Source organism: Mobula birostris, chromosome 3 (genome assembly GCF_030028105.1).
Source record: "Mobula birostris isolate sMobBir1 chromosome 3, sMobBir1.hap1, whole genome shotgun sequence".
NCBI lineage: Eukaryota > Metazoa > Chordata > Chondrichthyes > Myliobatiformes > Myliobatidae > Mobula > Mobula birostris.
In genome coordinates this window covers 56,994,239-57,012,454 of record NC_092372.1, presented here as the reverse complement: position 1 = coordinate 57,012,454, position 18,216 = coordinate 56,994,239, and the positions used below count along the sequence as shown (strand labels likewise).

General features: G+C 40.5%; 1 protein-coding gene across 6 annotated transcripts in view; it reads right to left on the bottom strand.

Annotated features, from left to right (window-relative positions):
* LOC140194593 (zeta-sarcoglycan) overlaps nt 1-18,216 on the bottom strand; it is a 971,547-nt gene that overhangs the window by 2,346 nt on the left and 950,985 nt on the right. For all 6 annotated transcript variants that reach the window (XM_072251823.1, XM_072251818.1, XM_072251820.1 and 3 more), the window contains one exon: nt 5,156-5,279. In XM_072251823.1, coding sequence (XP_072107924.1) covers nt 5,156-5,279 — 124 coding nt within the window. The remainder of the gene's footprint in view (nt 1-5,155; nt 5,280-18,216) is intronic.

Below are 18,216 nucleotides of genomic sequence, written 5' to 3'. Positions count from 1 at the left end.
TGGTGACACACCAAATTTTCTCCTTTGTCATTGCATCAATATGTTGGGCCCAAGATAAATTTTCAAAGATGTTGACCACCAGGAACTTAAAGCTGCTCGCCCTTTCCACAGCTCATCCCTCGATGAGGACTGGCTTCCCCTTCCTCAAGTCCACAATCAATCATTTGGTCCTACTGATATTGAGTGCAAGTTGTTTTTGTGACACCACTCTACCAGGCAATCTATCTCACTCCTAAATGCCTCAACATCTTCTGAAATTCTACCAATAGTTGTGCCATCGGCACATTTATTAATGGCATTTAAGCTGTGCCTAGCCACACAGTTATGCATGCAGGGAGAGAATAGCAGTGGACTAAGCACACACCCTTGAGGTGCACCAGTGTTGATTGACAGAGAGGAGGAGATAATAGGTCAGGTAATGGCGTAGCTGGTGTAAAAGCAGATGCAATAGTTAGCGAGATTATAAGGAATAATAGGCAGTGGATAGAGTGTTGATGCAAACAGTTGGAGGAGTTGAAATGTGTTCACTTTAGTAGTAGAGGTATCAGGGACAAGGGTGATGAGCTTAGAGCATGGTTCAGTATATGGAACTATGTTGCTGTGGCCATGACAGAGATTTATCTGTCATGAGGGTAGGAAGGGCTGCAGGATGTTCCAGGATTCCGATGTTTCAAAAGGGACAGGGAGGGAGGTAAAAGAGGTGGGGGAGTGGCATTGGTAATCAGAGATAGTCTTGCAGCTGCAGAAAAGGAGAACATCCTGGAGGGACAGTCTACTGAGTCAGCGTGGGTAGAATTCAGAAACGGTAAGGCAGCAACAGTGGCACTGCATCTCCTTAGTGCAAGTATAAGGTGAAGGACCCATAGCTGACAAGTGATATAGAAAGAGGAAGAAGAGGCATAGTTAAGGTTCAGGAAGCAAACATCAGACAGGGCTCTAGAGAGTTATAAGTTAGAAAGGAAGGAGCTTAAGAATTGACAGATAAGCTATGTGAAGAACAGGAGGATAACTAGAGTAAGAGTATGACTGATCAGGTATAAAAGAGGAAATGTGTGCCCTAGAATATAAAATTGCAATGTGCTCTAAGTTCAGTGAGATTCATTCAGGATTCATCCAAGAGAGATTCCTCCAGAATGCTGCTTGTGCTGAATAAAATTTAATTATATTTCCAGCTCCATTCGCTCTGTGGCTCCTTCAAAGACACAACATCCTAACAATTTGTTGCGGAAGATATCTTGACTGCATAATTACCACAAATGGGAATATGTGTCATATCAGAAATGCAGCAGTCAGGAATTTGCTTGGTGGTGGTACAAGAGTAATTATAAATTGACACATCTTTTGGATAATAATGCAGAATGTGAATGGAAGACTGAACTCTGATCTAACAAGCTCCAAAGCTCATGGAAGTCTAAAGCAGGCGTTCCTAACCTGGTGCCCATCGACCCCTTGCTTAATGGTATTGGCTTATGGCACAAAAAAGGTTGGGAACCCCTGGTCTAAAGCAATTTTGATGAGTTCATAATCAGGGCAAAATCTTTTAAAGATCACTACCTTTCTCCATATACACATGACACAATCCTTGCTATTGTCCCAGTATCATTCTAAACAATGCTGTGCTCTTCACTTATTTTGGAGCTTTAATTGCTGATCAAAATGATTCCACTTAGTATGAAACAATGACTGTCACAGCTGTGAAGGCCAATACTAAAAACATGCTAAGGAATGCCTGCAAACCAACTAATTTAATCTCAGAAGATATCCATAAATAATTCAGATTTTGTTTTAGTGACTCCAAACAATACTCAATTCTATTAACACACACAAAATTTCCAGCATCTGCAGATTTTCTCATGTTTGCATTTTTAAGCTCAATTCTATTGTTCACTCTCAGCTAATGGCAATTTCCTATTTTACATAAGATAGTTAACTCTTTTATAACTTATTCTCAGAAAATTCTTTATTTAACTATGGAGTGTAGGGAATACTGCTAAAACTGACATATCTTGTGCATATCAAATTGCTTTTGTAAGGCTGTGCTGGGCCACCATCTTGAACTCTTAAAGTCCTTCCTGTGATAGAAGTCCCATAGTTTGTTGGGAAGGTGGGTTTCAGGAGTTAGATCTAGCGGTGATAAATGAACGGTAATTTATTTCCAAGTCAGGATAGTATGAACTTGGAGGAGAATCTGCTTGGAGCGGTACTAGCATGTACCCAGTGTTCTTATCTTTGTTGATGATAGACACAAACTTCCAAGTAGCTGTCAGGAGTCCTATTTTGCAGGTGGTAAAGATGATGAGAGAATCAATGTAGATTGAGCGCCAATAAAAAGGGTTGATTTGTTCTGGGGTTTCTGGAATTTTATTGGAGCTGAAATCATGAGGGGAAGTATTTGGTATGTCATCAAAGAAACTACCAAATTTCTACATATGTACCATGGAGAGCATTCCGACTGGTTGCGTCTGGGATGGAGGCACCAAATCATAGGATGTGAGAAAGATTCAGGAGGTTGTAGAGTCAGCCAACTCCAACATGGGCACTAACCTCGCTACGATTGAGAAACATCTTCAAAACGTGATGTCTCAAGCAGGCAGCACCTATTATTAAGGAGCCTCACTACCCACGACCTGCCCTCTTCTCATTACTACAATCAAAACACACTCAAAGTTTTAGGAACAGCTTCCTCACCTTGGCCATCAGATTTCTGAATGGTCCATGAACCAATGGAAATTACATCTCCATTTTACTCTCTTTTTGCAATTTTTTTTGTATGTTCTTGTAGCAACTTATAGTATGTTTTTATGTATTGCAATGCAAATCAACAAATTTCACAATGTATATCAGTGATAACCTGATTCCAATTCTGATTCAAGTTGTAAATTTTCCCTTTATGTGTTTTTAAAGCAATTAAATAATTTATTACATAGAAAATGTGCATGAATGATTACTTTAATGGAAGCTAAACCTTTACATTTTTACAATCAATACTTTTTTAGTTGTATACAGAACAATTGATTTTTATTATTTATAAAAGCTCACAACAAAGGCTGTGGTCTCATGTACATTTTGTGTAAAAGAGATTAGGTGGGAAGTGGCATTACACAGAGGCTGTTCTCCTGAGTTTTTTTTTTACATTGCTCATACTTCGCTTGTGTACAACTCACAACACACAACCCTGCACCTGGGATTGTAATAGTTGGCAGACCTGGTTGTAATGATTACTTTTGCTCAAACGTTTCCAATAGTAATAGGGACTCCCAACAATGACTAATGTCTTTCTCAAATTGTAAGCTTAGAATAGCCCTTCTAAGACAGTGCCCTATTTTTCAAACTGTTGGAGTTGAACTAGGAAAAACATCATCACAGTTCTTCCCATATCTTTCACTCAGAAGGGTAGCCCAGCAGGAGGTGGATGATAATCTTATCCCCACTCCAATTTTAAGGCAGCCGAGCGGAGCATGTTGGAAGGATTGCAAGGCAGGGTCCTTATCACTGTCCATACTGAAGCCTGGTCAACAGCTTGTCAAATATCCAATTGGACCAATCTTTTCTCTCTCCTCATTCAGGATGGCCTTTATAGTCAAAGGAAGCTTCTTCACTGAGTAAAGGCAAAGGGGTGCCACCCAGCTTGCTAGTGTTGTCTTGCATTTGCTTGACCAGCTTAGCTATCTCACTGTGAGGTTTGCTAGGAGCTCAGTTTGTAGTAAAATCTGGTATTTGAATGCCCTCTCTGCACCTCCTGAGGGAGCCATACACAAGGTGGCCTTCATGATCAAGCAGTATTTTTCCCTTTCTATGGGCCTTCAACAGTGTTGTAAATGAAGCAGCCTGACAGGAAACTTCTTCACACAGGAGGTAGTGAGTATGTGGAATATCCTGATTGAGATGATACAGTTCTTTGTCCCCCATTATTATATCTCCAATGTCATTTTCCAGTGGTCCAATATCTATTTTCTCTCTCTTCCACCTCCAATGTAATTTCCCTGGGGCTTTCCACATACAGGCATAAGTTCAGGACTGCTCCTAACAATGGGCTAGGAGGTGGTATTTCTATCTGATTTCTTTTCTGCAAGTTCAATTATTTAACACCTGACAGTAAAGAATGCATTTGCTAATGGTTTATTACGTCTGGAAAGGTCCCAATACAGTTAAGGACACAACTCAGAATAATGCTGAATGTTAAACTTTCTTCAAGACCAAAAGTCAGCCACAAAGTGGGCATTCCATTGGAGATCTCTCTGGGACATAACAAGGAGTTTAGGAAAGGAAGTTAAAGGGAGAAGCATGATTTGGAATCCAATAAGCTCATCTGGAGGTTAATGCACACTAGTAACACAATATAAGGCCCTGGTGACCATCCATTGGTTGTCTGGTTGCTGTCCAAAGATGGCTGCAAACTAGATAGCTTTCCCCAGCAGGCAAACATCACTTCAGCAAACCGACCCTGCTCCTATCTCTGATGCCAACACACAATAACGTCCCTCAGACCACTCCCACCTCCTGCAGCACAAGCTGAGATTTGAACCTCAGCAGAATGAAAGTCAGCTATCTTATGACAGGATATAATATTCTTTACAATTACGTGGAATCTATCTTACAGTTTTCTACTTAGCTTTATGCTCTCCAGTGAAGAATCTTCCCTGGTAGACAGAAGAGATTCTGTAGATAAGGGTATTTTGAACCACACACACACACACACACACACACACACACACACACACACACACACACAATGCTAGAGGAACTCAGCATGTCAGTCAGCATCTGTGGAGGGAAATGAACAGTCGATGAATCAGGTTGAGACCTTTTATTAGTACTCCAGTCCTCCTGATGAACGTCTGAATCTGCAAAGTCTACTGTTCATTTCCCTTCATTGATGCTGACTTAACATGCTGGGTTCCTCCAGCATTTTGTGTGAGCTACTACCAACCTTATTATTACTCCTGCACTTTCTCCAGTGCTGCCCTATTTTTTTTTATGCAATCTAACCACATACATACAAATAATTTGCCACTTGGTTTTGTTTTCTGGCCCTTTGTAAATCAATTGTATTACATCATTTTGTGCCCAACTCTTTGCCAATCACTATCCTGATAAAAGGGAACAGAATTAATAGCAAATCAGACAAATTGAAGTCTGCCTCTAAAGAGCTTACCTCCCCATCTGTAGACTGGAGCTCTAATTCTCTTCGACAGCTTGCCTTAAGCTCCCCTTCGGCTGCAGTGATATATACTCCCTTTGGGGCTTCCATTGTCAGAGTTCGGGTTGGAGATTCCAACCTGCAAATTCCATTTGGAAGACAAAATTGTGAGGAACAAAATGCCTGCTGATATCAAGACTTTCCCTTCACATCTCCGGAACTGTGAAAAATGGATTGAATTGTCAAATTATACAGTTGATTACTGAAACTGCTGAAAGAGGAAAGGCAATGTATTATTTCAGGAAGCTGTGCACATTTTAATCAAGCTGTAAATCAAAGTATCACCAGGGTTTATTTTGGTCAGCTTCAAGTGCATTTCTTACAGAAGAAGTGGCTCAAGAAGCTCAGTTTTGTTATTTATATTCAGAGTACATCATAGCTGATTCAGGCAACTGAAAAATAAACAGCTTTGAAAAAAAATTGTAAGTCTTACAGTTTGATTTTAGGAGATTTTCTTTCAAACTAAGATTAAACAAGAATATAAGAAACAGGAGCAGAAGGAAGCTGCATAATCCATGGAGTCTATCTGCAATTCAGTACAGCCACGTCTACTCTGATCTTGGTCTGAGCTCCACTCGTTTACTGTACGTGTTCCCCATAACTTTCAACTCCACTGGATGTTGTTCTTACTGTGGAATTAGCTCTTAACTGCTGTATTTGGCAAATACGGCAACAGCATTTGTTTCTACTTTGAAAGAGTTATTTAATAGAACTGGAAACTCCCCGTCCACAATCTAAAGGATACACTGCATTCAGAATGACACAATATCAGCTGAGTAAATTTGAAGCTTGGGTGGTAAAAAGTGAAAGCACATTGCTTTAGATTTACTGTCACTACTAACTAAAACAGTCATCAATGTTTTTCCATCTTCACAACTATTTTTGCTTTTTCATTGTCCTTTGTTATCAACCAATGAAAAAGTGAATGCAAGCAAGAGGTCTTGAGGCTTATATTACTCCATACAATTGACTTCTACTGGTTCAGCTGTAAGGAAGGCATGAAATAGAAGGAAATATTGGGCGAGTCAGAGGATTTGTGCAGTGGGAAAAGTGGAGTTAGTGGTTAACGTCAATGCCCTTTCATCAGCACCTGTGTTCCTGGTAGATCTCATGTTGGAAAGACAGTTAACTAAACTAAAATAGTGCCATATGCTCCGGTTTCTCAGTAAAAAAAGCACAGGAATGGTGTCGAGTAACTTACCTTAGAAAGTTTTCTGATCTTGCATTGACCTAAATAGTCTCAAACAGAGCAACAATCAATGCCACTTTTCTCAGAACTTTGGGGTGAGTGTTGGGACTCACAATCTAGCAATGCTTATAGAGGCTGCATTGAGAGGGTAAAGTGAATGTCGGTTTTGGCTCTGCCAAGCTTTGCGGGCAGAAGCTATGTAATGTCTGAAGAATGAGCACTTAAATAAAATATTAGTGACTGCCATAGTGGAAGGTGTTGCTCCAGAAGATAAGGAATTAAAGTAAAACAGTTTAAAAATTATACAGCCAAATTAGCATATGGTAGAACATTCATTAGAAGTGCACGGTAAACATTGAATTAGCATCATTGGTGACAGGGGTGCAGATAATTAGCATCTGACATTGATTCTTCAGAGGTCAAATAGATTATAGATGTATTTCAGAGGGAAAACCCATGCAGAGTATTGGAAATTATAACTTACTATGTTTTATTTTAATTGGGTAAGATTATTTGTGATTATTCAAGCCTTTGTACAAACGTAAATGGGACATGCAGAAAAAGCTTCAACTGCAATTTTACACATATCTTAACAAATTTATACTAAGTATCTTGCTGTTACTTTAATGGGAATATTAAGGATCAAGTACAAGATAAAATTACTTCATAGTAATTGAATAGTGGACTGAATAATAAAGCTCAGTATAATTTAACTATTTATTTTAAATTGTTGTAAGTATTTGCATGAAACATAAAAATGCCAGTCATCACAATCACATGAGGAGAATGGATATTTAAACATAAATCCCTAAGATGTGAAATGACAATAAGCTACCATGAACTCAAGTATGCTAAGTAACAAATAAATTTAACTCACAAGCCTCAAACGTCATTCGTGGGACTGAACTTACGCTTAAATGATCAGGCAGAATTGTAATTTAGTTAAAATAGTAAGCATATTTTTTGGGGAGGGAGGATCTTTAAATAAACATCGGCTAGCCATTAATGTTCCTTATTAATGTCTGATTAGTAATTCTGCTTGTTAAATATGGCAACATAAAATATTGCTACACAATTCAATAACTTCTGATGGCTGAATGTCCTTTAAAGACATAAAACTACATTTGCATTCCCTTATCTAACAATGGAAAACATACATAAGTATTGAGAAAGTGAAACATAATGCTCTTTACACATTGCACTGTGTTTCTTGAGCCAGTGAAGATTATTTGATACTGTGAGACCAACACCCTATTGTAATTGAAAACTCATTTTCACTGGTGTCTTGTATCCTTTACAAGTAAGCCACTACAGGCTGGTCTGACATACTGGTAAGAAAGTGTCTGACACATACTGTGCAATGGGTTAAATCCACAATGTTGGCCTACCAAATTCATAAATAAGTCTTGAACTTCTGAGTTTCAATAGACATGTCCAGGACCTCTTTCCATTCCAATGGCTGAATACAAGAGCTACTGACTAAAATGCCTGGAGATTTTCAGCAAAACCTGGCAGAGTAGGAAAGATCCACTGCCTTGTGACCATGACCCATGCCATTTCTTCCCATGAAGACCCAACAGAGGTTTCCATTGGGAGGATGAACTCCCCTCGTCTGTGAGGACCACCACATAACTGGGCATGCCAGCAAATGGCCTTGAGAGCTGGTGTTACCTCATCACAGGTTCACAGCTATCAAAACAAATGCTAAAGTTAAATGTGAATAATTTTGACTCAAAAACATGCAAAGTCATTCATAAGATATAGGAGCAGAACTAGACCATTCATCCCATTTCGTCTGCTCCACCATTCCACCTGATGTATTATCCCTCTCAATTCCTTTCTCCTGCCTTTTCCCTAAACCTTTGATGCCCTGACTAATCAAGAACCTATCAACCTCTGCTTTAAACATACCCAGTGATTTGGCTGCTATAGCCAACTGTGGCAATGAATTCCACAAATTCACCACCCTCTGGCTAAAGAAGCTCCACCTCATATCTTTTTCGAGTTTACATCCTTCTATTCTGAAGCTGTGCCCTCTGGTCATAGCCTCTCCCACTATTGAAAAGATCCTCTCTATGTAGACTCTATTTAGGCCTTCCAATATTCACTAGGTTTCAATGAAACCTCCAAGCATCTGTTGCCGGTTCTCTCCAGGCTATGATAAGGTCGTGTAATTTGTAAAGTTCACAAGTCATAATGCAGCTGCCCAGCAATATATTTTGTTGTAGCATGGATGAAATTACCGGACAGACAGAGTCACTGGTAGATACAAAGCAGCTTCTTTATTCGACACAAGAAGCAGGCATCTTACGGACGGAGACGCTCTCTGCAGAGAGGTCTGTTAGCTCAATGTGGGCTCGATATTTATATGCTAAACACAAAGGCAATCGCTACTTCAAAAGTTATAGACAATGCTTCCTTTTGAAGCTACATACAAACATCACACCTTCGGATTTCATCCTTTCCTTCCGACGCCAACATGTCTGGGTTGGTATCCATAGCCTTTAGTTCAATCCACAATACATTTATTTGGCATTTTACGTGCTAACATAGAAGACAATTAATATTTATAATGTATATATAATACTGTCTTCGAAACTACAGCATCAGGCGCCAGAAGCATCTGGTATTTACACCTTTTAGGAAGCCCATTCTGGTGGACTCAATCCACAGTCCTTTGTCAAACAGTTAAAATAGAAGTCTGGTGGCCAAAGTCATTTAAGTGTAAACAAATCATCTACCCAAAAAAAATCCACTCTAACAATTTAACCGATGTTTAGTTAAATGAGATGTTTAACTCAACCAGTCAGATATTGTGGCAATCTGAGTTGCCACGTAGAAGAAGAAGTCTGTTATCCTGCAGCAAATGGACATCAAGGCAACACACACAGCTTATGGTAATCTCTGCACACCATCGCAGACATTGAAGCTAATCGTAGTGGAGTTTCCAACATGGATACCTCTCTCATAAATGAGCTAAATCTTTTTTACGCTCGATCCAATGTCGCAAATACTGAGCCCTTGAGGAGACCAGCAGACAATACAACCGGCAGCTTGGTCATCTCTGAGGCTGAGGTACGCAGGTGTTTCAAACGAATGGACAGTCGCAAGGCCGCAGGACCGGACAGCATCCCAGGGCGAGTACTCAGGATGTGCGCGGTACAACTGGCTGGTGTGTTTACAGACATTTTTAACCTCTCTCAGTGTGGAGTGCCCTCCTGCTTCAAATTATCCACCATTGTCCCTGTACCTAAAAAGACATGTAACATTGTAACATGTCTGAACAACTGGCGTCCTGTCACACTCACCTCAATAATAAGCAAATGCTTTGAGAGGCTAGTCAAGGGCTCATCTGCAGCGTGCTACCACCCACAATGGGCCCCTATGATTCGCCTACCGACACAACCAATTGACAGATGATACAATAGCCATGGCTATACACACCATCCTTACACATCTGGAGAAGAAGGATACTCATGTGAGAATGTCGTTCTTGGACTACAGTTCAATATTCAACACCATAATTCCTTCCAAGCTCGACAAGAAGCTCACAGACCTTAGCCTTCACCCGGCCTTGTGTAGTTGGATCCTGGATTTCCTGTCAGACCGCCAGCAAGTGGTATGAGTGGGCTCCCTCACCACTGCCCCTCTGACCTCAACACAGGTGTCCCTTAGGGCTGTGTATTAAGCCTTCTCCTTTACTCTCTGTATATCCATGACTGTGTCGCCACCCAAAGCTTCAATCTGCTAATTAAATTTGCTGACGACACTACATTAATTAGCCTAATCTCAAATAATAATGAGGCAGTCTACAGAGAAGAAGTCATCACCCTGATACAATGGTGTCAAGAAAACAACCTCTCCCTCAATGTCGCAAAAACGAAAGAGCTGGTTGTGGACTACAAGAGGAATGGAGACGGGCTAACCCCTATAGACACCAATGGATCTGGGGTTGAGAGGATGAACAGCTTTAAGTTCCTTGCATAAACATCACTGAGGATTTCACGTTGTCTGTACATTCTGGCTGTGTGGTGAAAAAGGCATAACAGTGCCTCTTTCACCTCAGATGGTTGAAGAAGTTTGGTATGGCCCCCCAGATTCTAAGAACTTCCTACAGCGGTATGATTGAGAGCATCCTGACTGGCTGCATTATTGCCTGGTATGGGAACTGTACTCCCCTCAATGGCAGGACTCTGCAGAGAGTGGTGCGGACAGCCCAGCACATCTGTAGTGGTGAACTTCCCACTAGTCGGGAGATTTACAAAGGCAGTTGTGTAGAAAGGGCCCAAAGGATCATTGGAGACCCCAGTCACCCCATCCACAAACTGTTCCAGCTGCTTCCATCTGGGAAGCAGTACTGCAGAATAAAAGCCAGGACCAACAGGCTCCACGACAGCTTCTTCCACCAGGCCATCAGACTGCTTAATTCATGCTGATGCAACTGTATTTCTATGTTATATTGACTATCCTGTTCTACATAATATTTATTATAAATTACTATAAATTGCACATTTCACATTTAGATGGAGATGTAATGTAAAGTTTTTTTACTCCTCATGTATATGAAGGATGTAAGTAATAAAGTCAATTCAAATCCATCCCAGTTACCTCCTAAACACTTGTTCATATGTATGGGCTGCGTACAAGTCTGGTATTCATGACTCGGGGAGGAACTGCAATAAAGTTCATGGGTGTTCAAAAAAAATCAAAATTAATAAAAAATTTTTTTTTAAATAATTTTTAAAGAATCAACTAACATAATTAAATTAAATTAAATTTAAAAGTTTCAATTACTTTTCACAAAGCAGCTAATTTCACCGATTTATTTCAAGGGGCTTGAAATGCATAAGGATAATGTGGATTTACCAGTGGATCTCCTAACCCGAATGCCGGGAAATCTGCAGTTTGGGACTGCACTGATATGTCAATATACAGTAAATTGTGAAGATCATTGCTAAAACTCCTTTTTACAAAATGTGTGACCTGTGATCAGCAGGCTTTATACACATGTCAAATGAGACTAGTGAAGACATTTTGGACCAGTTGTAGTTTATTTAAATTTGGGATTACAGAGGAAGTCTCAAGATTCTGAGGCTGCGTCCACACTAGACCGAATAAACAAAGCTGTTTCTCTTCGTTTTGACCCTCCATCCACATTGAAACGGCATTTTCATCCCCCAAAAACAGAGCTTTTCTAAAACATTCTCCAGAGTGTGTAAATTTGAAAGCGATTGTTGCACGTTGTGGTGTGGATGGGGTAAACGGAGATATTTAAAAACACTGACATGACAACAGCACAACAACAATGCTTTTTCTGCTTCTGCTTGGTACTGTGCAAGCACTGCCGGATGGCTGTTATAACGCGCAGTCGGTGTGAATGGCGTGAGAGTTAAATTGTAAAGTGAGCTTTTTTGACTAGATCCCCTAAATTGATTTGATTGAGTCTACCTTTAAAAATATTAATGTCAGAAATACTGCGTAGGTCTGGCGGCAGAATATTCCACTCTCTTATTGATCTTGGGTAGAGGACGGCTTCATGCGTGTGTTGTTTACTTTATTGTCTACGTTAATAACTTGTTTGGAGTTAAAGATCTCCATGTTCTCCACTGCTTTGCTGGCCTTGTAGTTGTTTGTAACTCACAGAAATTTCATTGTCTGTCTAAACAAAGAAGTCCGGTGTGCTTTTTCCAGTGGAGGTTTTCTTTGTATTCCTCGAAGACATTGTTGAAAATTTTCTTTCACTGTTGTTGTTGGTACTCTAGTTTTTGACCAATGGAAATAGCACAACGCCACCGCGGAAACGTAAATATTGTACCGTTTCCTCTTCGCTTGTTTTCTGTAGATGTGTCTGCGCATGCTCAGTAGGAGTAGATTCGCCCAAATATCTGTTTTAATGTGGACAGAGATATTTTGAAAAATGCCTATTGTGGACGCCTATCGTTTTTACACGAAACCGGCGTTTTCAAAATTATCCAGTCTAGTGTGGACGTAGCCTGATACACTACTAAGGATTCCTTCTTTTAATGTCAACCTGTATTACAGATGTCAATTCCCCAATAGCAGCTCATAAATCAATTTACTTCCAGGAGTTCACACCTTGCAACACAGGAGTGCCCTTATGTCAGTATATGGTCAGTGACATTTTAACTTGATTACTGGATGTCTTAAAGTACAATTCAGTAACAAGCCTTCCACTTAATTTATCTTGAAGGTAGAGCAAACAAAAATCAAAATTCCGTTCTGTTGATCTGCAGTATATTTTCATGCTGAAATTATACTGCTTTAACATTCTTATCCAATAAATTAATCAATATCTTTGCTATAATGACATTGATAGAACTTCAGTGACTCAATCCATAATGACAAAAGGAGACTATATTAACTGATTGAAATATCCAGCAAGGGAATAAAAATAAATAAGTTGTCTTTTAATTTTAGTCCTTTATTTGAGGTATAAGTGGAACAGTAAGGCCTCCAACACTAAGAAAGTTACATGATCATGCTAAGAAGTTATTTGGAAACGCTTAAGAACCATGTTTCTATTCTTGTTGAGTGTTTAGCACTGGGATGGTGATGTTGGCTGGGCTAAGCAAAAGGTGGATGAGAGTGTATTTGCATTAATACTTAGGCAGGGATATTTTATCAGGCATATTGGGGTGTAATGATACATTGAGTAGACATGACATGCATTTTCTGTCCAGTATCTGCCTGAAGTCTCTACCATTAGTTATACTGCATTTTCATTAAGTCTGGCTGAGCACAAAGAGGGAAGTAACCCTAAGGTTCAATATCAAGGCTGAGCTACAGCTTAACTATTGACTCGCCTCTCAGGATTCCTCCATTCAACTGTCCCATATGCCAACACCCACCTTCAATCAACACATTATGCATCTATTCAACTGCTTGGTTACAGCACTACACATACCCTCTGTGTCAAGCTCTTTAGATCCTTTTACTGCCATTTAAACCAGAGACAGACTGAAAGACAGAAGCCCATGACAATGCATCAGTCCCTCAGTTATATATCAAAGTATCAGCCTTGGAAATATGCACAACTTCAAGCTCACATGAGGTGAAAGAACTAATAATGATTGCCTGAAGCTGACACAATTATCATTTATTTCATTTATTTAGAGATACAATGTGGTAACAGGTCCTTCCAGCCTAATGGGTCATGCCACCCAATTATACCCTTTGGATTAATTAACCTACTAATCCGTAAACCTTTGGAACGTGGGAAGAAAATGAAGCAGTCAGAGGAAACCCATGTCACAGAACGCACAAATTCCTTACGGATAGTGGCGGGCCGCTGGCGTTGTAATAGCCTTACGCTAACACTACGCTGCTACGCTGCCCCAAATGCATTACCTTTTTTAAAAAACTTAGCATTTTTTTTAAATTGCTCCGGTGGGAAAATGCATTAACATCATTGGAGATTAATTCTGATGAAGGATTAGAACCATGCTTACTCATATTATTTTTCTCATTTAGCTGATCACATTCAAACTTTTCCAGAACTAAAACAGGTGAAACTGCAAATGGATACAAATGATTATTTGACAAACTGTGTTCTTGATGGCTATTTATTGAAAGAGAAACTGCTGATGGAGTAACACGAGCAGAATAACAGAAATGCAGTAGCCTGGAGAATATAAGATCTCAATCTTAGCAGTTTTATCAGGACTCAAACACAGAATGATATAGGCTACTTCATCCATTGACACTAATCTGGCTCTTTGAAAGAACTGTAAACTTTTTTTTTGGTTCTTCTTCCTTTCCTGTACAGCCTGCAAAAATATATTGTGACGTTCTGGGTGGGGGCAAGGCCGACAGCCCGCCCCTGCATTTCTAATGACCAGTACTGTTTATTGTTCTTGTGTTAAAATACTTTTGTGGGATTATGGTGGGAAATTCCAGTTTGTTTATTGTAACATCTTGCCTTGGGTTATACGGTTATTTGCTTGTGTATTTCGGGTCACCCTAACTGTGTGATGGTCACCTCCCCCATCGGTATGAGACTGGTTGGGTTCACTCTTCGGATCATGGTGCCTGGTCGGTTTGTGTCTATCGCAATAAAACTATTAAGTTAAAGAGCTTCCTCGTCTGTCATTATGGATCAGATGCTCACCACAATATATTTAAAGTCACTAATGAACCTGCGCCTATTACCCCTTCAGCCAAACTAAATCTTAATTGCCACATAAAAAAAAACTCACCATTTGCCTTAAATACTTGTCCTCTGGTTACTCATTCATCTGTCACTGGATAGAATTATTCTTCACTTATTCCATCAAAGCTTCTGATGTGTTTGAACACCTTCATCAAACCTCCCCTTAACCTAATCTTCTATAAGGTGAAAATGCCTGGTTTATTACTCTATGACACTTTACATAATCATGGTCTTTCATTGGTGATAACAAGGGACACCTAGGTTTATATAGATCTTTTCACATCCATTTCATTATATCCCAAAGTATTTTACTGCCAGAAGAACTTTCTGATTGGAAATGACCAACGTGATATAGGAATCACGGCAATTTGACTTGTGCAAGGTATGCTCCTACGCACATTTATTAATGGTCGTCTGCATAACTTGCTTTGGTAATGCTGATCGGCAGAACACTGTACCTTGGGACATAAGGATACCCCTCTGCTCTTCTAGATAGTTCAAGGAAATATTTTACATTCAGTTCATAGAATACAGAAGGCCTCTGTTTAATATCTCATCCAAAAAACAGCACCTCTGACATCAGAGAATCTTTTCTGAAGTCCATTGGAGTGTCAGGCCAAATCTCTAGAGTGGAATTAGACTCTCAATCTTTCAGTTTGGCATGACTGACACACACAAGTGTATAGCACCTTGAACTGAACAGAATCAGCTGAGACCTAACCACTGATGTACAAACGTTTGTATAAACATTTAGCATGATCTGCTGGTGCTCGTTGTAGTTACCTCATAAAATTCACTCAGTGAATTCACTCACCAATTCAAATCATTAACGCCACCCCATGCAACAATGACCCTGGTGCAGTGTGCAGATTAAGAATGAAAGGTGTGTGTCTGTGAGAGGTTCTTGAGTGCTTAATTCATGTTGGACGGACAGCTATCAGTTCTATGCTGCTGCAATCATTCAGATCTGTTTTCCAAACATGGTGAAGATTCAGTACATTCAGTACATTGTGTCTCATTCAATTAAATATTTGTTTGATGTGGCAGTGGAGTTCAGGGAAGTCCATTAAACTTCTAAAAAGTTTAAATTAAAATTTATTGTCATCTGATTACATGCTGTTACAACCAAACAAACTACGTCCCTCCGGATAACAGTGCACCATACAATGTCTATCACACACTGCACACCAACCAAAATATTATATAATAAACAAGTTAATAAAATATAATTCAAAATTCATGTAGTAAAGACCAGCATGAGTAAACAATAAGCAGTACAGTAAAAATCTCACTGTCCCGGTGATGCAACCTCGGTTGTGGCAGGGTTTATTCACAGCCTGAGGAAAGAAGCTGTTACCCTGTCTGGCAGTCGTAGTTCTTTCCTGATGGTCAGGAGTCAAAGAGGTTATGGGATGGATGGTAGCGATTCTTAACAATGCTTTAGATTCTTTGTCTGTAATGGTCCCAATGATCCAATCAGCATATTTTACTGTCCTTTGTGAGGTCTTGTGGTCCGATGTACCACACAATGATGCAGCCAGACAGGACACTGTCAATGATGCTTCCACAGAAAGTCGTTCAAATGGGGTGAGGAGCCTTGCACGCCCTGATCTCTTCAGAAAGTGTAGACACTGCTGTGCTTTCTTGACTAGTGAGGAGGTGTTGAGGGTTCACGTTAGATCATCCATTATGTGCACACCAAGGAACTTTATGCTCTTTACTCTCTCCATGGCAGAGCTATTGATATGCAATGGAGAATAGTCAACCTGGGCCTTCCTGAAGTCCACAATCATCTCTTTTGTCTTGTCCATGCTGAGACTTAGGTTGTTGTTCTCACACCATCTGACAAGCCTCTCTACCTCCTCTCTGCATGCCAACTCATCATTGTTGCTGATGAGGCTGACCACAGTTGTATCATCAATGAACTTGATGATGCAGTTTGAACTGAATAGTCCTGAGTCAGCAGCTGAATGATCACACAACCCTGGGGATCATCAGCGCTCAGTGAAATGGAGCTTGAGATGTTGCTGCCAACTCAAGCTGACTGGGTCTTTTCATGATGAAGTCAAAAATCCAGTTACAGAGAGGGGTGTTGAGCCCTAATGAGGACAGTTTACTCACCAGCCTCTGAGGGACGATTGTGTTAAATACTTGGTTGAAGTTGATGAACAATATCCTGGCGTACGAGGCATCGTTTTCTAAGTGGAACAGGAAGGAGTGGAGGGCTAAGGTAATGGCATCATCAGTGGACCAGTATGAACGGTAAGCGAACAGGAAAGGATCCAATATAGCTGGAAGGTGGGATTTTATATGATCTATTAACAGCCACTTAAATCAGTTCATGATTGTTAAAGTCAGTGACACTGGGTAGTAATCGTTTAGACCAGTTACTATTGCTATCTTGAGCACTGGAAAGATGCTGGCTGCCTTGAAGCCTACAGAGACCATGGATAGTTTCAGGGAGAGATTTAAAATGTTTGTTACGACCTCTGTTAGCTGGACTGCACAGTCCCTTAGCACCTGACTAGGTACGTTGTCTGGCCCTGCAGCTTTACGTGGGTTTACTCTGGCTGGAATCCTCCTCACCTCGGCTTTAGCTACACAGGGCTTCTGTTCCCCAGGAAGACAGGAGGCTTTCCTCAATATCACATTAATCAATTGGTCAAATTGTGCATGGAAGCATTCAGTCTATCAGGAAGGGAGGTGTTGCTGTTGTGTATGTGCAGAGTGGACTTGTAATCGTTTATGGTTTGTATACCTTACCACGTGTCCCTGGTGTCACAAAGGTGTCTGTGGATTTTCTGCGCAGACTCATACTTTGCCTATTTGATGGCATGGGAAAGTGTGGCTCCTGCTGACCTTAGAGCCGTGCTGTCCCCCGATCTGAAGGCAGCATCCTGATCCCTAAACAGTTCATGAGCCCCTGCAGTCAGCCATGGTTTCTGGTATGCCCTGGCAGCGTAGTGTTTAATCAGGGTAAAATCCTCATGAGTTTTCCTATGTAGCCAGTCACTGATCCCACATATTCATCCTCGGCCAGGACCTGATCTCCTAATGAATTGGTTTGATTTGTTTAACCAGTAGCAAAATGGAGGTGTGGTCTGAGAATCCAAGGTGAGGGTGGGGGATAGCCTTGTAAGCTCTATAAATGTTGGTACAAACTAGGTAAAATAAATTCTCTCCTCTAGTATCGAAGTTGACCTGCTGGTAGAACTTTGGCAAAAGTGATTTTCAATTGGTATGATTGAAGACACCATCAGGATGAGTGGATTTGAGACTGCAGATTGCACCATTGAGCTCCTGCAGTGCTTCCCCAGCACTAGCACAGAGGGGGATGTAAACAAAGTAGAAGAGTTCGTGCTTTGCCATTAAAAACTCTATCTGCACTCGGCAGTGTGCTTTTACTCCCGAGATGTTCACACACCAGTTTGTATTGATGTTGACAAACAACATTCTTTCACGGGCCTTGCCAAGGGTCGCAACATTTCTGTCTTCCCATAAGGAGATCAGGTCTTCCAGTTGGATGGCCAAGTCTGGAATGGTTTCCTGAACCCATCGTTCTGTCAGTCTGAGTGTGCAATGGTCAGAAAAACAAAAGTAACAGACAGTTGACGTTTTGGGCCCAGGCCCTTCTTCAGGAAAGCTGTCCATAGATGC